Source organism: Electrophorus electricus, unplaced genomic scaffold (assembly GCF_041902795.1).
Source record: "Electrophorus electricus isolate QZ-2024a unplaced genomic scaffold, ASM4190279v1 Scaffold403, whole genome shotgun sequence".
Lineage (NCBI taxonomy): Eukaryota > Metazoa > Chordata > Actinopteri > Gymnotiformes > Gymnotidae > Electrophorus > Electrophorus electricus.
Window position 1 is genome coordinate 1 of NW_027658697.1, and position 21,495 is coordinate 21,495.

General features: G+C 46.6%; 2 protein-coding genes across 4 annotated transcripts; both read left to right on the forward strand.

Annotated features, from left to right (window-relative positions):
* Positions 1 to 640: 640 nt before the first annotated feature.
* On the forward strand, positions 641 to 8,453 carry LOC145655940 (TATA element modulatory factor-like; the record flags this gene model as incomplete). The annotated part of the gene is given in 17 exon segments (XM_081709401.1): positions 641 to 765; positions 1,385 to 1,531; positions 2,553 to 2,691; positions 3,016 to 3,073; positions 3,075 to 3,184; positions 3,751 to 3,910; positions 4,478 to 4,570; positions 5,075 to 5,231; positions 5,393 to 5,424; positions 5,426 to 5,586; positions 5,695 to 5,762; positions 6,140 to 6,234; positions 6,393 to 6,509; positions 6,675 to 6,827; positions 7,083 to 7,208; positions 7,501 to 7,531; positions 7,534 to 8,453. Coding segments are annotated over 17 exon segments (1,879 nt in total), but the record flags the coding sequence as incomplete, so codon positions are not given.
* Positions 8,454 to 8,599: 146 nt separating this feature from the next.
* LOC145655941 (EGF domain-specific O-linked N-acetylglucosamine transferase-like) lies at positions 8,600 to 17,998 on the forward strand. Of its 3 annotated transcripts, none has more exons than XM_081709403.1 (16): positions 8,616 to 8,647; positions 9,824 to 10,074; positions 10,354 to 10,454; positions 10,614 to 10,722; positions 10,842 to 10,936; positions 11,168 to 11,272; positions 11,606 to 11,712; positions 11,939 to 12,042; positions 12,716 to 12,808; positions 13,023 to 13,094; positions 13,574 to 13,660; positions 14,682 to 14,750; positions 15,070 to 15,131; positions 15,228 to 15,347; positions 15,518 to 15,620; positions 16,302 to 17,998. In XM_081709403.1, exons 2-16 carry the CDS (start codon positions 9,892 to 9,894, stop codon positions 16,446 to 16,448), a joined length of 1,557 nt encoding a protein of 518 aa, XP_081565529.1. In that variant the 5' UTR covers positions 8,616 to 8,647; positions 9,824 to 9,891; the 3' UTR covers positions 16,449 to 17,998. The 3 variants fall into 3 exon arrangements, with proteins under 3 accessions (XP_081565530.1, XP_081565529.1, XP_081565528.1); XM_081709402.1 differs by lacking the exon at positions 8,616 to 8,647 and adding an exon at positions 8,748 to 9,044; XM_081709404.1 differs by lacking the exon at positions 9,824 to 10,074 and having other exon boundaries at positions 8,600 to 8,647.
* The last annotated feature ends 3,497 nt before the right edge of the window (positions 17,999 to 21,495 follow it).

Below are 21,495 nucleotides of genomic sequence, written 5' to 3' on the forward strand. Positions count from 1 at the left end.
TTTGAATTTGCTGATTTGAATGTGGTTTGTTCATGAACTGAAAAGGACCCGGGCTGGGCGTCATGGTTGGATATTGGACCTCTGTGTGCTTGTGCATGTGTTTGGACATTAAAGGGCTGTGTTGGTGAGGTTCGCCAAAGGAGTTGGAGCAGTGAGAATATTTACTTACACTGGAAAACTTTGGCACTCCTTGCCAGCAAATGACTAAAATTAAAGGGAAACTTGCCCGTTTTGTCGCGTGTACACTTGAGCGTAGAATGTGAACTGTTTGTGGTTGTGGTGGAGCTTGTGCCGTTCCTTTATTTTTCTGCTTCTTTAATTTCTGATTGAGAGAAGAGTCTTGTCTGATTGAGAGAAGAGTCAGAAAAACTGGAAAATATATTAAGGTGCATGTCGAAATGTTCTTAAGCTCTGTATGTAAAAGCTGCTCGCTGTTTTTTATTGACTGGTACTCACTGGTGTTAAGGTCCTGAAATTGCATTTGCAAATTGTGTGTTGAGATTCTTTTGTGCCTTGGAGCAGGGCGTTTAAGGGATAAAAGCATAACATGTTCCGCTATGCCGTCGGAATGGCAGTAATGTGGGAAAGCTGCTTTACGCCACTGGATGACTGAATGTGAACTTCCCTGTGTGTTTTGTAGTGAGGTGATAAGGCAGAAGGAGGAGAACACTAGTGTGCGGTCTCTCAAAGATGAGTTCACAGAGCGCATCGCGGAGGCAGAACGCAAGGCTTCAGCTCGCCTGCAAGGAGCGGGCATCGCCAAGAGTTAGACCACGGCCGTCGTCTCGACGCTCCCGTTAGTCATCCTCCAATTTTTCCCCTGTCACTGGGCAGTTTCCGGGCTTCCGGGAAAGATGTAGTTTGGGATACTGGGCCGCAGTGAGCTTGGCACACACGCACCCGCACTGCTGTGCCTGATAAGGTAGTACCAGCTCATCCCGTGCCACTTCCTAATTTGTCTTAATGCTCAAAATAGTACCCAGATATCTGATCTGTCTGGTGCTGTGGTAAGAACTGAACCATTTTTCAGTGTGTGTGCCCACAGACGGCATGCAGCCTGTAACTGCACACTTACGAAGTGCTCCTGAAGGACTGGCCACTGAGGGCACGTCCAGCGAACGGCGGCCGGTGGTTCGGTTACTTATTTTGTTAAAAGCAAGGTGCTTTATGAAAAGAGTGACTGAGTAGATAACCCCAACCCTATGTGCGTTATTTAGACTTTTCCTTGATCCATCAAAACGTTGAAATCTGTTTTATGGCATTCGTTATGATGTTTTTATGACCAGAGCTAATGGTCTCAAAAGACAAGGATCAGGGTCAGGAGGTTTTCAAGACGGTTTGTGACCGCGTGCGTAGGAACGGGTGTGGAAGTCTGGATAAACGTCACCTGTCGCTCAGCCACGTTTGTGTTTATGTTCGCTCCAGGAAATCAGAAGCCTTAGAGAAGAACTGTCCACCAGGTTCAACTCTAATGAAACTCTGGAGCTGATCAGAGAGAAGGAGGAGCAGATCAGAGGCCTCCTAGAAGAGGGTGAGAGAACCTCTAGAGAACATCTGTGGCTTTCAGGAGTGCTGAAGAAATGTGTCTTTCTGCAGAGCGTAACATAAATAAATATTGCAGCTCTAGTTTTAGAATACGCACACTGCACGTATGGCTGTGAGGGTAGTTAGCAATTGTAATAGATTTGAAATTGAGTCAGTGATTTTTCTCTGCACTTAGTTTGATACCATTTGATAATGGACTCGTAAGCTAATGCTACCTTGGGTTATAATATAAATATCTGCATTACATGAAGACGATCTCAGCTTTGAAGGTTGATTGCAAGTAAAGTTCAGCTAATACATTTTTTTGTCAACTACAATATTTTCAAAAGTTTCACTGTGTTTCAGAATTTATTTAAAAGTAACTCCTGAATGCAGAAATCGATAAGCATGCAGTAAGTAAATGTTTTAAGGGTTAAAAGAAAATACGAGGATAAAAATAATGCTAAGGCCTCAGTGATTATGGGGTTCTGCTGTCATAAACATTACATCATTCAATTATTAACTGGTGCATGTCAGTCACCTGCACTGCACAAGTACATACGAGACTTAAAAGAGATGAATCGATTCACTTCTAGCACTTTGACCAAAAGGACAGTAACACTTGTAGGTATTATAGACATTCTGGCTGGCTTCATTATGCTGGTTAAAGGCGACTAGGTTTGTTTCGTATTTCAGTGTAATAGCATTGACAAACACTGTTGGCTGTTTCCAGAAGCCTTCAGGCTCCTTCTTCTAGAACATTCTGTGTTAATACTGCTTTATGGATGAAGTTCAGTTATTAGATAAAATTTATCAAGACTTCCTGCTAAAAAAGATCAATGTTGCAAAAACAGTTGTGAGCAGTACTGAGTTTTTGAATTGTTCTACAGTTTAGTCTTGTATGTGGTGGCAGTTTTGGGGTTTTTTTTTTGTGATGAGATTCTGTTCAGCTAGTCGTGAGCTGAGCTCCAGTAGTGGGATTAGCCTTTCACGTGCCTCCGGCTGAGGAACGTTTGTTTGCCAATCAGGCGAGAAGCTCTCCAAGCAGCAACTCCAGCAGTCCAACATCATCAAGAAGCTGAGGACCAAGGAGAAGGAGAGTGAGGTGAAGATCTCCAAGCAGACCAAGAAGCTGCAGGAGCAAGAGGACGAGCTGAAACAACTGCAGAAGGGTCACGCACACTCAAACATACACACGCCGTGACCTCACCAACAGTGTGACTCAGTCAGTTGCACCCCGCGTGTACTGAAGGAGTGACTCGGAGTCAGATAGTTGAACCATTCATCGAGGGTGGGGGCTGAAGTAGGAACAATGGGGTTCATCCCATTTATAGTCATGAAAGAAATGGATAAATCAATATGTTTCAGACGGTCGGACATGAGTCATGGCAGGACCATCTTGGCGTCCCTTTGATCTGCCGTGTGCAGAAATCGCGCGTGGTATGCAGAAGTTAAAACCGTGCGTGTGTGTGCATGCATGCATGCGTGTGCGCAGGTTCTGGATGGGAAGGAGGAGGTGGAGAGGCAGCACAGGGAGAACATCAGGAAGCCTGAACTGTGCTGTGGAACGTCAGGAGAAGGAGCTGAGCGGAGCGCAGAGTGAGAACGAGGAGCTGCAGGAGAAGAATCGCAGCCTGCAGGCTGCCCTGGACAGCTCTTTATAAGTAAACACACACACATGCACTCACCCCACTCCTCCAACACACACCCACTCTCTCTCTCTCTCTTCTCTCTCTCTCTCTCTCTCTCTCTCTCTCTCTCTCACTCACTCACTACCCAATCACCCCCTCAAACACGTATGCACACACGTACGTGTGTGTGTGTATATATACACACTCACCCCACTCCCCCAAACCACACACACAGCAACACACACGCAGTTCAGTGTCTCATAGCTTTCCCTTGAGGAGTCGTCATTAAAAGAATCACATGTGAGGAGAGAAACCTCATGAAATTGTCCAGTGAACTTCATCAGTGAAGTTTCACGTGGGGGGAAGAATATGAAAACACACAAATCTTCTTAACCCACAACTGCATGTCGGTGTGTTTGGTTTTGCCTGTGCATTCCTAACGCTTGCTGACGTTGAGCAGAGCTCCGCCTTAACGTGGAACACCCATCACGTCAGTACTGATGAACGTCGGCACTTGTCAGCTTGTTTACAGAAGCACTGAGGTTGTGCTCAACCGTCCCTTCAAGTTGGTCTGCCTTATGTGTCTGTGTGTGTGCAGGGAGCTTACAGATCTGCACAAGGCCAACGCTACGAAGGCCAGTGAGGTGCAGGAGCTGGCGCTGAGCCGGGAGGTGCAGGCCAAGGAGGAGCTCAGCCTGGCATTGGACAAAGCCCAGGAAGAGGCCCGGCTCCAGCAAGAAGTCCTGGCCAATCAGGTGAGACTCTGCTGTCACTGAGCCTGCCCTGCCACTGCAGCATGAGTGTTTTAAAATCAATCTCATAACCAGCTCACCTGTACTCAGACTAAGCATGCCGTTACACTGCCCCTATTTTTTTAAAAAATTAAAACCGAATATCGAGGGTATAAGACCCCCCCCCCCCCAGCGTATCAGTTTTAAATTTTCTTTATCAGTTCAACTTAAGAAAAGTGTTGCTGTATTTCAGTGTCGCTATCGTCATTTCTTCCGACTCCGGACAGTTTTGTTTTTCTTCTTTTGGGGTCAAGTTCCCTTTTTTAAATGTCCTGTTTGGTGGGACAATGGACTTTCGAGAACTTCGAGCGTACCCCGCGTCCCCTAAACTGAGACGGCCCTTCTGCCACCCCTGGAGATCTGCAGACCTGCAGTAACGTTTCAGGCTCACACACCTGAGTCTGTGCTCCTGCCTCTGAAGCTCAGGGCCAGGCGTGTGGGACGTGTCCTGTCTTGTCTTTTTTTTGAAGGTAGAGGGCCCCATATTAGTAGGGTTTATTAGCTGGGTTCCTGTCTCACCTCTGGTTTCAGGTGGCGGATCTGAGGTTGGTCCTGCAGAGAGCTGAGCAGCAGCAGGCCAGGAAGGAGGACTACCTGCGTGAGGAGATCAGCCACCTTCAGCAGGTAACCTGGTCACCAGAGCCGCCTCGCTCGGGGGATGTTCTCCGTCCCGCCAGGTCTCTGATGGATGAAAACTCCCGATTGCAGTAACCACAGGATTGCAGTCGATTAGAGGGATGTCAGGATTCAGAAGTGTTCTAGACTAAGAAGAAAATAGCATTTTATTTCATTTATTTTAATTATATTTATTTCAAATATTATATATAGTTACATCAAGTCTCTTTGACTGTCTGCTGGTATAGAATTGTACAAGCTCGCTCTCTCATTCTCTCTCACACACACACACACACAGAATTGTAGTGAATTACACACTTTTCGGACAGAGGTGCTTCATCAGCTGTGGAAGCAAAGTGCTATATTTGTAATATGTAATAAATTACGTTAATAAAGGGTAATAAATTCATGCTACATAATGGGTAAGTAGTACTTATGAATTGTGAATAATTACATAAATGAATAATAAACAAAATGTACAACTGTATAGTTTTTTGTTCTTTCTCTCTACAGCGGTTACAGGAGGCTGAGACCAGAAACCAGGAGCTGAGTCAGAGCGTTACCACGGCAACGAGGCCCCTCCTCCGGCAGATAGAGAACCTGCAAGCGACTCTGGGAACCCAGGCGGCATCCTGGGAAAAACTGGAGAAGAACATTTCAGACCGTTTAGGTGAGAGCACGTTGACTTCAGCTGACCAGTCGCTGTAGCAAAGCGATCCGACACCGTCACCCTCATCGTCCCTCGTAAGGCCTGTCTCCGTAACTCTGTTCTTTTTATTTCTCTCTCCCTCTCTCTTTGTCTTTCGCGCTCTCCCTTTACCTTTGGAGTAGCCGAGGCCCAAGCTCAACTGGCCGTCGCCGTGGGAGAAGGAGCGCTCGGCAACCGAGGAGCTGTATACCATCAAGGCTCAACTGGCATCCCTGGAATCCCAGAATTCCTTGCTGCGACAGGAGAAGGGGCGGGTGCATGGCCAGCTGGACGCAGAGCGAGCACGACGAGAGGGACTGGAAGACGAGAGTAGCAGGTACCGGGAGACATCACACGACGCCAGGGACACGGTGGGTGAACGGGAACACCAGTCCTCACCCGTGTGTGTGTGTGTGTGTGTGTGTGTGTGTGTGTGTGTGTGTAGGGAACATGTTGAACTGGAAAATCTAAAAGGGGAGTATGCACGAGCCCTGGAAGATGCCCGGAGGAGAAGGTACTACCTGTTCAGTCAACACATGCGCACCCACAAACATATTCTCTCTCTCTCTCTCACACATCCACACCCACTCTCACACACACCCCCGCACACATGATCTGTACATTTAGCCATTATACTCTTAAATGATACCATTGCCAATACATAGTGTTATTAATAGTTGTATTGAAAAACAACTAAAACAGTTATGGGTGTGAACCTTGAAATTCAGTATTGTTACCCTGCAATAATAATAATAGTTGTTCATGCATGTACGCAAACTGTCTGATGACCAAATAATGCGAGACTGACATAGTTAGTCATGAGCATACGTGACATGACGCTGGATTATTAAAGCAATTACCAGGTGTCATGTGGTTGTGTCTGATCTTTCAGCTGCTACTCACAAACCAGCTTGAGATGGAGAAAATGAGGGTGGAGCAAGAGAAGAAGAAGTGTTACCTCGCCCAAGAGGCCCTGAAGGAAAGGGTTTGTAATGATGATGTAAACAAAGCACAGCTTTGCATTTCATTGTGTCCTCTAAAGTGTTATTGTTCTGAGCAAAGTAACAAGCTTTTTGATAACGTTCTCAAACGAATATTGTCATTACACATAACCCCGTGTGTGCATGCGTGCGTGCGTGTTAGGAACGGAAGTTTGTGTGTGTGAGTGAAGCCCCTGCATCCTCTACTCCGTCCCTCTCTCGCTCCAGTTCCATCAGCGGGGTGGAGGTTGGCGGCCTGCACACCTCTCTGCTCTCTCAGGTCAGTTTAACCCCTGCGCAAAGGTCAGCCTCACGCACGCATGTCTCACATGTACCGAGCAGAGTTAGCGCACAGTTACCCTAGCGAGCGGCGTCGGGTTGAGCTCGATGTATTTCGGTCGTGCTCACTTGGTGTTTCCTGGTGCTTGTGCGCCGTACTCCTCAGGACGACGCCCTGGACCACACATTGGGCGCCATGGCCGGCACGCTGGCCGCGGGCAGCCTGTATGAGGCGACGCGGCTCGGGGGCGGATCCAGCGTCATGGAGAACCTGCAGGCGCAGCTGAAAACTCCGCGAGGGTGAGCTGGCCCAGCTCAGGTGAGCCCTGCCCAGGCGTTGAGTAAAAAACACCTGCTGCTTATCACTGCTCCATTCATTCTAACTGCAACATGCATGTATTTACTAATTTAAATATAACAAAATAAATAAATAAATTATATATATATAAAAAGAAAGTATGTATGTGAGGTGGTAAGTGCAAAATGCAAGTAAGACCTAATATTGCCAGGAAGTGATGACATCAGCGATGCACACAGTTCTTCTGCTTAAGTAATGAGGCCCCACCGTTTCTAGCTGGAGATCTCTGCTCTGGAAAGGAGCCGTTCAGTGATGGCGGAGGAGCTGGTCCGATTGGACAATCAGAACGAGGACATGGAGGCCAAGGTGAAGGAGATTCCCCGACTGCGCGTGCAGCTCAAGGTCAGCTCACTTGGACACTCCCAGCTTTGACGAGCGTTTTTGTCACGCGCGTCGCCGTGTGTATTTACAAGCGAAGGAGGGAGAGAGCCATGAATTTGGCGAAGGAAACTCACTCGTAAGCGTTGTGGTTCTGTTGTTGTTTTGTGCCACGTAAATCACCATAGTGACTGTTTTACCGCAGTGAATGACTAAGCGATGTAGTGCGGTTAGACACACGCGCGTTACACACGTGGTCGCTGCCCGTTTAGAGCGACACGTAATAAACGTCACCGTGTGTGCTCGCGCCCCACAGGAGCTGGAGCAGAGGCACAACACCATCCTGCAGAGTACCGGGAGAAGGCAGAAGAAGCTGAAGAGCTCCGGCTGGACCTGGAGGACGTGAAGAACATGTACAAGACTCAGATCGACGAGCTGCTTAAGAACCAGAAATAGACTCCTGCGCACACTAATCATGCTCTCATGCACATGGCCAAGCTGTTGCGTTGACGGATGAAACACACAAGTGCAGTTACTGTAGAAAGAAAGATCTTCATTGGCCAAAAGCCAACGCTGTGTGTGTAGACTGCATTTTCTTATCAGGTGTATTTAACAAATTATTTTTATTTTAAGTTGGGGAAAGTGACATTTTAAATGTGATTTTCAACAATACTTAATAGATTTAAAAACAAGGACGCGCATTTGTGTAGTGTGGGCCTAGGCGTGGTGAGTTCCACATAAATCTGCACATTTAAGAAAGGTTTCTCTCATCATTCTCAGTGTCCAGTACTTAAAAGTAACTGTGTTTTAACGTTTTTGGACGACATTGTTTCTATTGAGCCAGTACTCGTTGAGCAAGCAGTGAAGAAAATAATGCTGACCGTTTTCGAGTAACCAGTGTCAGTGGATGCCCGCCCGTTGTACTGTAATATGTTTAACACGTTCACTTGAAGTTGGTCGAAGATTTTCCAACACGGTGATTAATTGTAGGGAAGTGCATTTCCCGACAGGGATCAAGTCTGATATGTAGGTGTTGTGGGAAAGCAGCTGGAGCTGTTGAGGGGCCTGTGCAACACTACATTAGATGTGATTTATGCATTAGCGGCCTCCAATGGTAAACCATCTCCTTTAACTGCTCAGACTCACACGTGGCCATGCATAATGTGGGTGTGTGTGTAAACAGTCAAAAACTGTCATGTCACGAATAGCTTTACAGTTTATCGACAGTTCCTGTGTAAAATCTGTAAATAAACTGAGAAATATAGACTACTTGGTGCGATGTTTGCCTTTATGCTTGCCCTTTTTCACTATTCAAATGATTCGTTTCCTTTCGCATAAACTTTAGAGCTAGAATTAGAATAAAGCCCCGTGGCGCCCCCTGGTGATTAATAATATACCGCAGGCCGGCTGTTGTTTCCGGTGTTATGGCGACTTGGATTCTTCACTCCAGTTTGTTAAAAAAGGTAAGTTACTTAATCGTTATTAGTTAGTCAATTTCAAGTCTGCTGCAGGTCTTCTGATGTAACACTGTTTACCATCCACGTAGACTTGCGTCGTACCCCCTTAATACTTTCCGATGTCCTGAGAGTTTTTTTTTTTTTTCTTAGCCAAATCCCGTACTGGGTGGGATGGGGCAGCCCTATACACAGCAGGCTCTGTGTGGCGGCCGCGTTATCACCGAAACTCCCGTCCAGCTTGTCCCGTCTCGGACATTTATCTGTAAAACGCGCGGCTGTCCGCTTTTCCGGAACCGCAGCAGCACGGGGCTGCTTTTCAGTGAGCTCCTGCAGTTCCAGACCAGCCGACGGACCTAAATGGACTTGAGTCGCGCCTGTCCGATCCACTAGTGACGCTGCTTCCGTGAGTCTGCACACATCCCGGCTGCGGTAAAGGAGCACACACTCGTTTTTTAATTCGTGACCCGCTCCACGCAGCGGGTGCAGCAGAACGCCTGCAGCCTGTCCAAGAACACCGCGGCAGCAGGAAACGTCATCGTAACGTTATCATAACGTCATCTTAACTTCATTCCTGTAAGGTGCACACCGGTGACTGTAACTACGTCGTCTAGCCTAACGGTTAACAGGTTTACATGGTCATTCGTGGTCTGCATTCGCCGCTACCTGCACCTTCCGCCGTTCGTGCACTGATGCTATGGACAGAAATACCGGACACGTTCCTGAACTGGCTCCGGTGTTTCAGGGCCGCGCGCTCATACGCATTCCGCCCGGAACCGCACGCGCCTCGGCTCGGGTCTGCGTCTGTCCTTACATTGGCTCAGAGGACGCGCGCCGCACTGGGTTTTGGTGTTAATTTCCCACATTTCAATCCCGAATGCTCCAACAATGGAAGGAAAAGGGTCATTAATCTTTCCCGCGTTAGGAGGTCTGCGGGTTAGATCCGCTCGCACAGGTTCCCACGCTGCGCCTTTCTTTAGACCTTTGTTCTCACGCTCTACATTTTCATTCTCATAATCTTACCAGTTCTCTCTCTCTCTCCTCTCTCTCTCTCTCCCTCGCTCTCTCTCTCTCTCTCTCGCTCTCTCTCTCTCTCTCTCTCCCTCCCTCCCTCTCTCTCTCTCTCTCCCTCGCTCTCTCTCTCTCTCTCTCTCTCTGTCTCTCTCCGCCCCCCTCTCCCTCCAGTGTCGCTGTATATAAAGCTGCTCCTTCTCCCCCCCCCCACCACGCCCGGGCGGGTCGTTTGCGGGATTATGCCGCCGGTCCTCGCGCTGCTCGCGGTCTGCGCGTGCGCCGCGCTCGCCGCCTCCACCGACGGGCCGCCGCGCTTCGACTACAGCGCTCTCGCGCTGCCGCGCCACCATGTCGCCCGTTTTCTGCGCAGCAACAGACGCGTCGCGCACCTCTGCGAACAGGACCCGCGCTGCCCGTTTCAAGTAAGGCGCGTGTTCTTTCTTCCTGCTGGAACCTTCGCTAGGAGTTTCCCTCGTGCAAAGTCAAACGGTGCACTTCTTTCATACCTTTCCCACTTAATTTAGTTTGCGACCATCACAGTTTTGAATTATTCATGTTATTTACACGCATATAAAAACTGCGTTCCCTAAACAACCACATCAAAAACCCTTTGAAAGTCATTCTGTATATTTCAGGGACTTTATTCTGTTGCCCCAGTGTGATTGTTTCCTCCTCCTCGTCTTTTCTGTACTGTTTGCCAGGATGCTTTGCAGCAGAAGGTCTCGTGTTGGGGTTATGAGAGAGATTGCCCCCCGGAGCAGCGGTTCAGCTACCCGGTGTGCACCAGCGTGGACTCAGGATGGTGAGACCTCTCGTGAGAACGAAGCCCGTTTCGGAGCTCGCGTGAGCAGTGTGATGTTTTAGCGTTGTAAAGCCTCCGGAGGTGCCAAAAGCAGAGCAGGAGTGCTTGGTCTCGACTAGAGTCCGATTCTCGATGTGTGTGTGTGTGTGTGTGTGGCAGGGCAAGCTCAGTGCAGGCTGCACAGGAACTCTTTTGGAAGCAGGCTGACTTTGGCTATGTGAGAGAGCGACTGAGGGAGCTGAACACACTCTGCAGGCCTTTAAGCCCTGTGAGCGCCTGTCTCTCCATCTCTCCTCTTCAGATGAAGTGTTTCCTAGGCTGGCGCCTGGGATCGGCTGGAGCGTGGGTGGAGCGTGACTGTGTTCTGTGTTCTTTTCCCATGCTAAGGGTGACTCTTCTCTGGAGTGCACCAACTACCTACGTTTCTGCAGGGCTACAGGCCTGTACCTGGACCTACGGAACCCCCGCAGGGGTCATGAGAGGTCAGTGCTCATGACCAATAAGAAATGGACAGTGCAAAAATACTGGCTTTGAGAGTTTTGTTTGTTTGTTTTTGTTTTCTCTATGTCACGCTTCCATTCAGCTCTCACACTACAGTTACAGTATAGTAGTAAAATAAAAAAATCTTTCTTTCTTTCTTACACTCTCACGCGCTCTCCCTCTCTCTCTTTCTCTTTCTTTCTTGCTCTTTGTCTCTCTCTGTGTGAGTGCAGATATAAGGAGGATTTCCTACAGCTGGGTGAGATAGGGGGTCACTGCCGACTGAACAGCAGCGCTCTGGAGGCAGAGGGGCAGCACAAGAGCCCCCTCCAGTCCTGGTTGGTGTGAATGAGTGCAAACAGAGTTTTCAACCTAGATCGCTGTTCAGACTGCAAGTAGAAGTGCTTAAATCTGGTTTAAATTGACAGATCTGAGGTACACAGAACTGTGTAAACAAATGAATTAGGTCACCCATGTGGCTTCTGGTATTATTTGTGCAAAATATGTTAAGTTCTTCGGCACGACTGACATTATTTTAACCAGAAAAAAAGAAAAAGGTTCCACCAGCCTGCTGAGGCCCCGTGTGCCACGAGAGGCACTTCCTGTGTGCCATGACAAGCACTTCCTGTGGAGACACTTCAGCTCTGAGCTGGTCTGTTTGCTGGTCCCAGGTTTGCGGAGCTGCAGACCTACTCCGCACTCAACTTCCGCCCCGAGGACGACGGGCACTGTGACCTCATCATCGAGAGACCCACAGTTTTCATGAAGCTAGACGCAGGTGGGCCAGGCCCGGTTGCCATGGCATCGTCCCGGAGTGTAACGATGAGCGGAAAGAACTGAATTTGAAACAGTATTATGTTGTCTACAGTATTCTCAGGAGCTTTAAAGGGCGGAGTATTGAAGTGCTCAGTGAAAGTGTTTATGTAATTCTGACGCTCTGCAGTCAGGTGAGTGTCTCTGGTTGCGTTTTGACTCTTTTTTTTTCTTCTTTTCTTTTTTTTTAGGAGTGAATATGTACCATCACTTCTGCGACTTTGTCAACCTGTACATTTCCCAGCATCTCAACAACTCATTCAGCAGGGACATCAATATCGTCATGTGGGACACGGTATTCCGCACGCAGAGACATGCGCACACATGCTCGGAAACACAAGAAGCGCACGCAGTCAGAGAGTGATATACAAACGCACGTGCAGTGTCGTATCTGAGGCGTTTGTGTCCGCTGGGGGTGGTCGGTGCTTAGGGGCCAAAATCACAATGATTTATGGAGACGCCTTATCTGGGCCACCTCTCTCAGCTCTGGGCTCACTGACATAGAGAAAAGTGTGAGGGAACAACTGATACTAACAAAACCGGCAGAACACCTGCAAGCATTACGGTTCATTAGTTATTACAATAATATTAATAATGCATTAGAATAAACATCAAAGTGATATCCAGGGGTCGGGATAAGCCAATTACAAGGTCACCTGGGAGCTATTTCTCGTTAACTGGATTAACTGGATATTTGGTTTAATTTGCTTTTGGAAAGCCAACAAGGCCACATTTATATTAGATTATTTTTTATCTTGTACTGACACAGTCTCTGCACCATGTCTGATTATCCAGGTACAAACCATGCGAACGGACAATGACCTGCTCATATTTGTGTTAGGTGCCTGTACAGAACTGATAAATACAGACCTTATTCTACTCAAGGTAGCAGCTCACCTGTGCGCGCCCCCCCCCCCCCCCCAAGCTGTTGTCATGGTAGCGTGAGGGCTGACTGTGCTGTGTTGCAGAGTCTGTATGGATATGGAGACTTGTTCAGCGACACCTGGCGTGCCTTCTCAGATCATGATGTCATTCACCTCAAGACCTTTGACTCGAAAAGGGTGAACATACGATTATGATTTGGTTTAATAGCATAACGATTATATTCATGTATTTATTATATTAAAGTGTCTATATGTCTTCGACTATCTACTTTATACTTTACATAGATCACTAAGAAAATGTAATTAATTACATATTACATTCATTAGAGGAAATGTAATTTAGTTTCTGTGTGAGGTTGAAGAAGGAGTGTTTTCACTGTGTTTTGTACAGGTGTGCTTCAGGGATGCCTTCTTCTCGCTGCTGCCGAGGATGAGATACGGCCTCTTCTACAACACCCCCCTGGTGAGCAGCGCTTGAAACAGGACAACATGGGACTTCAGAGCCATGTCCTTGGGTGGGCGGGAGGGGTGGAGAAACAAATCTCATCTCCTCTACGCTTTGAGGTCACGATAATTGCCTCGAGATTGTGAATTTCCAGTGTGCGGTGGCGCCGCGGTTCTGCGTGTGTTAGAGTTGCACGGGCGCGCTTGGTTCTGCCCCTCGCTCCACTCTCGTCTGGAGCGCTCCACGTGGGTGGCAGGACTTGTATGGCAGGCGGAGCCGGGCTAACCCTGCTGCGCGTGAGGCGCCCCGCCCGTCTGCCTCTGACGCTGGAGCTGTTTTGATATTCATGACTGAGAGAGTCTCATCTTGCATCTGGAAGTGGTTTACAGGTTATATGTTTGAAATGTGAGGGGAGATTATACAGGTGTGTGTGTGTGTGTGTGTGTGTGTGTGTGTGTGTGTGTGTGTGTGTGTGTGTGTGTGTGTGTGTGTTATAGATCTCAAACTGCCACAGTGAGGGGATGTTCAGGGCATTTTCCCAGCATGTCCTTCACCGTCTCAACATCCCACAGGAGGGACCCATGGTAACACACACACACACACACACTCGCATGTGCACGAGCACACACACATGCACAAGTGCACAAAAACATGCACACATACACACTTGTGCAAAGTCGAAAAGATTGACCAAATCTAAATCTAAGTGCCCTTATGTAAAAGATCAGGAAGAAATGCTGGACTAATATCTCACTAATATCCGACACACACACAGACATTGACTCACACGTACTCACATGCACATCTGTGCTGGCATCTCAAAACAAGCGGTGAAAAGTCTTGTTTCAGAATCTACTCGTTTCACCTGCCCTGCGCTGTTTTAGTTTCCACAACAGCTGGTGTAAAAGTCTATTGTTGTTGGTGTGTGCGTGTGTGTGTGCGCACGTGTGTTTCATGACCCTTCCTGCTTTACCAGCTGCTTCTATCATTACTGTCAGTCTGACTCTCTCTCTCACACACACACACACACACACACACACACACAAACAAACAAACTCACTGTCCCATACATATATCCACTGTGTGGAATTAAATTCACAGAAATAAATATTCACTATTTTTATTTAATTACAGTAGTTTTAACTATGCATCAACCCTAACTGGCCACTAGATGGCAGTGCTGTGTAAGGTGTGTAAAACTTTCCTGGTCTTGAACACAATGGCATCAGGGTCTGTACGTCCTGAGTACAGTGCACAGTGAAATTTAGCTCAGGTCATCATTACTGTTAGATAACTAATACATTTAAGGTTATGGCATTTAGCAAATGTTATTATTCAGTGTGACGTACATATTTATCTGTTATTATATGTTTAGCCAAATAAATTAATTATATAACTATGGTAGCTTTTATTTTTTAACTAAGATGGCTAAGTGGGTTAACTAGACCATTTTGAAGGAACCAAAATCAAAGCAAGACCTGTGTGATCAAAACAGGGTGGGATTAGGATTTAGCTCCAGAGTGCAGAGCTCCGGTTGTAGATGTTAAACCCTGGCCTAATGGAATCGTCTTCCTCGTCTTCTTTGCCTTGTGCTCCGTGTTTCAGGAGGGCCGAATCCGGGTCACACTCCTCTCTCGGAGCACGGAATACCGCAGGATACTAAACCAGCAGGAGGTGAGAACGTCTATCTTTGGCTCTGTTGTCCCTCTCTTTCATTGATTTATCACTCCGCTTCGTTACCTGCACATCTAAACACTTTTATTTCTAACAGGCTGCAGCTTGGTAAAGGGCCTGATTTAGTTTGGCTGCTGTCCATACAGGAGTCGGCTCTCATTAATCACTTACTGAACCCCTACTGTGTGTGTGTGTGTGTGTGTGTGTGTGTGTGTGTGTGTGTGTGTGTGTGTGTGTGTGTGTGTGTGTGTGTGTGTGTGTGTGTGTGTGTGTGTGTGTGTGTGTGTGTGTGTGTGTGTGTGTGTGTGTGTGTCTACAGCTCATAAATGCCCTGAAGACTGTGGCTTTATTTGAGGTCAAACTGGTGGATTACAAGTACAAGTGAGTGACAGATTCTTCGTGATTTTCATCAAAGCACATTCACTCTGGAGAAACCCAGGTCTGGCACTGACCTTGCTGTGTGGGGGTGTGTTCCAGGGATATGTCATTCTTGGAGCAGATCAGGGTGACCCATAACTCGGACATCTTCATCGGGATGCATGGCGCTGGTCTCACTCACCTGCTCTTCCTTCCAGACTGGGCTGTCATATTTGAGCTGTATGTGTTAGAGAGGGTGTGTGTGTGTCTGTGTGTGTGTGTGTGTGTGTGTGTGTGTGTGTGTGTGTGTGTGTGTGTGTGTGTGTGTGTGTGTGTGTGTGTGTGTGTGTGTGTTGTCATCATCAATGCTGCTGTAGGTGTTGTAAACTTGTGCTCTTTCATTTCTGCAGCTATAACTGTCAGGATGAAAGCTGCTACCGTGATCTGGCCCGGCTGAGGGGAGTGCACTACCTCACCTGGCAGAGAGCAGACAAAGTGTTCCCTCAGGACAGGGTACAGTGAGCTACACACCCATAAACTTACACATCCAACACCCATACACTTGCACACCAAAACCCATACACTTACACATTTAAATTTACATTTACTGCATTTAGCAGATGCGCTTATCCAGAGCGACTTATAAAAGTGCTTTGTCATTTACTCATAGAATACATCCTAGCCAGTGCAGTAGGTTAGAGTCCAATATACCAATGATCTAGAATACTGTAGAAATACAGGGATTACTGCTGATGCCTAGAAGTACAAAATACATAAGGTCTATCTTAAACAATGATAAGTGCAATAAACAATAAGTGCTAGAGTATGTTAAACAACATCAGTGTAATAAACAATACCCTACAATAAGTACTAATTTGGTTTGTCAATATAGGAGCAGGGTCAGTTGTCATTTAAATGTTCCATGACTGGATGGGTCTTCAGTCTGCCTTTGAATACTGCATTTGAAAACCAACACCCATACACCCCCACACCCATACACTTACACTTACACACATAAACCCATACACACATACACCCACACCCATACACTTGCTACCATAAATTGCAGTTAGAATGTCCAACTCTCTGCACAGTCTCTTTCCCGGTATTTTTTAGATTTTTGAGCTTTTGTAATGTTATCAGTGTGCGTGAGATCGTTGGCAGATCTGTAAGAGAAGCTCCACTCTCTTCCAGGGACACCACCCTACACTCGGAGAGCATCCCAAATTCACCAACTACACCTTTGACCCGGAAGAGTTCATACGTTTGGTCAGGCTGGCTGCGGATCATGTGATGCAGCACAGGGCACGGCATTCAAAACGGAGCCGCGATGAGCTATAGCTGAAAACACACGCACTCACACAAATACACATGAAACACACTGTTGTGTGTTTTCATGTGTAGACATTCTGTTTTATGGAGAAGATTAGCAATCCAGATTAGTACAGCAGTACAGGATCAGATCTGAATACGCCTCCACAATCCCAGGACTGTGGCACATCTGTATCTTTTACAATCCCTTACGATGTGGTTGGAATCGTTTCGTAATCATATGATAAAAATATTTTTTCAGATGACCAACATTCCTGGTAAATCACCTTTATTGCATCTTGTAAACCTGCAGTGCTGAAAACGTAGCAGATTTGCAGGTGAATTTGTAACAGAAATGTAAAAATGATCGCTTATGCAGTGGTGGGACGCACGCTTCACTCTCAACACCTCATTGTGTTCCGCAACTCATCACCACCGCAGTACTTATTTTTTACACTAATGATTGTATTTCTGTACACACTATAGTATACTGTGGCCTCCAGCGATATGACGTTGCCACAGCCGCTATCGCGATAGCAATTAACGTTTGCTACATCGAACCCAAATGTGTTCATTAGTATAGAGTACATTTAACTTTTGAACAAAGCTTTTGTTTAGTGGCCATCTGCTTTTTAAAAAATCTTTGGGGATAATGAGGGTTCCGACGTTTCTCCTTTGAAGTGAAGCACTGTGCAACCTGTTGTATAACGTGAGTGAGTAGCTTTAAGATGCAGTGACTGGCTATGTTAGTTTCAGTAAGTCACTCGTGTGAGAGTGCAGTTTTAGGACTATGTGCCTTAGGACTGCTGGCTTGACTTTGTAAGTCTTGCTCATTAAAGGGTGTTGGAGTTTACATTTTGAAAGCTGATCTAAGACCAATTTGTGCTTTAACTGGTATAGAATGAACGTAAGTGTGCCGTTCGGTTGAGCTTATTAAATGGGGAATCTTTCACATAACGTAGTCATTTAAATCTATCCAGGAGAACTCCACGGCCGTGGGGTTTAAACACACTAGATGTAACGAGCAGTTTGGTGAATCCTATTTTGAGAAACAAATTTCATTGATTGACGCTCAGAGTTTGGCGCTAAATTCAATGGAGGAAATAAACGAGTAAAAGCACGAGTGCAATTTAGGGGAATCAGCAAAAAAGAAAAGTCAGCGATGTATTTATTACAGTGTCCAAGCTATTGCATGTACATTCATATTTGTGTGTGTCGTGTCCTAATCACGAATGTTTGAATGCGACTGTAAGTTTAGTTTCTGCACAGTTCAGGTCATCTCAGGTATACGCTGCTGTGCTCGTGCATTAGACTTGTATGTAGATGTGACAATTGATTTTTTTTTTTTTTTTTTTAAAGAACATTTTATAATATTTATTTTCTCGGTATTGCTGGTGTTTTGGAGCAGATCGTGTTGTCTTTACTGCAGAGGGTCAGTGACAATGTTAGTATGGTCAGTATTTGAACAATGGTGTGCAGAAGATTTTAAAGAATGTAATTTTGCATGTGTATCACTGTTTTGGGCGGATTCGTGTATAAACATGTTTTGGAACTTGAAATTAAATTGTTTTTAAGCCCTATGTGTCTGGACCTGTTATTGCAAACAGACAAGGCACTTTTGTAAGTCGCTGTAGATAGGAGCGTCTGCTAAGACCTGTTTTTCACGTATACTTCCATATACAATAATTCATCAAACTGGTCTCAAGGCAGAATATTATATGTAGTCCTACTGCAGTCCCATTCGGTGTCACAATGCTTTCGGTGCTTTACATTAGAGCTGGACGCCGTTAAGTCTTGTCACCGTCATTAATCTACATGACCTTAAAACTCAACCAGAATTATCTTTTGTTTTTGACATGTACCTGCCACTAGATGGCGGTACAGCACCGCAGATGGACGTGGTGAACCTGGCGCCGGCGTGGACACTTAAGAGATCGCTGCCGTTTTCAAACATATTAAGGTACCTTGTTTATTTATTTATTTGTACTGTCCTCTGAGTAGCTGAGACTTAAACTAATGAGTTGTCCGAAGGACCTTGAAGTACATAGCCAAGCTAAACTAGGGGGGAAATAATACTGGCTATATGGAAAAGCGTGTACTGCGTGACTTTCCGGATGTGGACTTTGGAGAGGGTCATTTATATGTGCATCTCTAGATTCGTTCATTTGAAGGAGAAAGTTGGGAATTAACACGCACACATCGGTTTCTCGCCAATGCTCTAATAGTTTCGCCCTCGCGTTTTGATTACTGAAAGAAAAAAACAAACGAACTGTATACGGTTATACGCGCGGACGCACGTGCCGTTAATTTCCGACCCCCAGCAGGTGCAAGGCGGTCTACTGATCGCCTCGCGCAGCATTCGTCCGCGATCATTGTTGGCTGACGCTCGCGGTACCAAAGCTCAGGTGCACTTGACTGATAACCGCGCGACGTCTTACCTGTTCTCTTGAACAGGTGAATCCCAGCTAACCTTACACGCGGGCATCCCTGCTGTGTCGTGTTGAAAGCGGTGGCGTGACGGGAACGGTGGGGAGCGTGTCAGGGCGAAACGGCGTTGTTTATAAATCTCAAGCCTTGCTGTGAGGTAAATCGTACGAATAAGCATTTTTTTCCCCCCGCTATTACAAAATGTACCTCAAGCAGGCGTGGAGCGGAGACATTATTACGCTGTTTTTTGCAATGTAAAATGTAATAAAGACCCTCTTCCCTTATTGCCAAAATCAGTCAAAATCTCACGCCTAACTTACTTAGTCGAGGCGAGGCTGGGCTGCTCATTGATGTGGCATCACTTTAATTCATTTTCCCGGTGTGTCAATATTTGAATAAATGAATTTTCCCAATGCCGCGCTGATACGCGACGATCTAACGCGCGCCGTTCACGCGCGACTCTCATCTGCTAGGCCACAATCCGGATTTGATTTTGTTTTTCGTCGTCTATCGTCCTCGTCTCCCGCGTTTTCCATTCGTCGTTACGCGTAATATCCATTATCCTCTGTGTATCGACGCCTAATCTAATTCATTTGATAAAGACAACATTTCTCACCACCGAACAGACATAAATTTAGCGACGGCTCATCTTACAGGTCCGCGTCTCCAGGCGTCCCACAAAGCAAGAAAACATTCTCTTTCCGAGGATAAATGTGGAAATATTGATTGAGTTGGAAGAAATATTCCTCAAGTTATGACTAGATATTTCCATAATGCTCCCCTCAGAGAGCTCAGCGCGAGAGGGGAGCGGTCTCCGCGGGGATCCTATAACGCGCGCGCTCTTCACAAGGCCACGCAGGACTTCTGTGCCCTTTCCTCGCGTCGTCCTCTATCAGCGATTTAACGTTTTATTCTGCTTTAGTAGCATATATCTTAACGAAGGCAAGAACTCGAACAGCCTTTGCACGTCTTTATGCGTACGAAACGAATAATCCAAAATTGAGTTTATAACAGAGAACAACCTTTCTAGTATTTTTTGTCGCTCTATCTATCTATCTATCTATCTATCTATCTATCTATCTATCTATCTATCTATCTATCTATCTATCTATCTATCTATCTATCTATCTATTTTGCGTTGTACGTGCAAAGCAGAGGCGCATGTTTCACAAGTTCACGACGGGTTGGTAAACGGTGGCTGTCCATGGTCCTGGAACGATGTAGTTCGGCGGTGTTTGGTGAACTACGAAACTACGAAGCTGCTTAGGCTCGCTCGGGCCCGCGGTCATCGCAGATCTCTGTCTGCAAAGATCGTGAATGTGCGGATGCGTGTCATTTGTTGCATGTGTCCGACGTGTTCCGGCACCCAGCTACGGAACAGGAGTACCTCCGTCCTACCGGCGTGTCGCCGTCGCCCTTTGCGCTTCCCCTCCTTTCGGTCACATCTGAATATTTTGCGCATTGCACCGTAAGATGCGATATAACTCGATACACAGAAAGTGCAATCGGCCAGCGTTTTCACCCGCGGTGCCTTCAGCACAAGTAGTCTACGTTTGGTGGAGCATCACAAGGTTGTGTGTGGTTAATATTTTATAAGGCATGCCTAAAGGTCCGAGCTGAAGAGCATATTCATTCGTGAAAATTAATAGCTTTGGGATACTGAATGTAAATTTTTTTTTTTTTTTTGTATACAATTCAATTGTTAATGGCTTACGGCCCCCCTCTTAATAGGGTGGATTGTTTATCTGCTTTTAATTTTTTATTAGTAGCTTTTTATTGATGTAACATTTCACACACAAAATATTGTGTTTTTCTTCTCGATATTAATATCAGATAAACTGCATCGGGACGAGAGGTCCTGTCGATTCTGCCGGCGTAATAAAGCGTTCCCTTCACGCAGACCCTCCGTGGCCACTTGTAGGATACCCGGGACGCTCGTGGTGTGTGACGACCCTCCGGTTCCTCTACTCTGTCAGTGAAGGTGGGAAGGAAATCTCACCGCCTCACGTGCCATCGTGATTAATGGTCGCGCGGTCTAAACGCTCGCGATAGACCATGTGATTGGGCAACTCTGCAATCAGTGTCGAGCGCTAACTATTTCTGTGATCTGAAATTGATATCTGTGATGGAATACCCTTCAGAACTCATTCGAGGGGTGATTAGATATCGATATCATCATTTGTAGATGACAGAAATGTATCATCGTGTCCAACTTGGGACCCGGAATGTAAGACCAAAAGGAGATCGACTGAATCGATCTCCAACTGAGAGCTTTTCAGTTCAGGCGAATTGTTAAAACTCCATTACTCGGAGAGATGGGTACAACAGAAGTGTCATTCTGACTGACAAAACACAAACCACTTCAAAATGGACCCTCCCTCCCACCGAAAGGCTTTTTTGTGTGTGTGTGCGCACGGTGAAGCCCCCCCCACACACACACACACTTCAACACTCGTGAACTATGACATCGGTACGCGTGGCTACTTGGAAGAATTGCGAGCGAGGCGGGTGCAGCCAGCGCACGTGCGCGGAATAACCGAGGCGAGTTCGCGATTCTCTTGTCAAATTGATCACGGCGGTGGGGGAGGAGTGCACGAGACGCAGCGATTATCTCAGACCTCCCCATCACTCACGCTCAAGGCGGTAACGG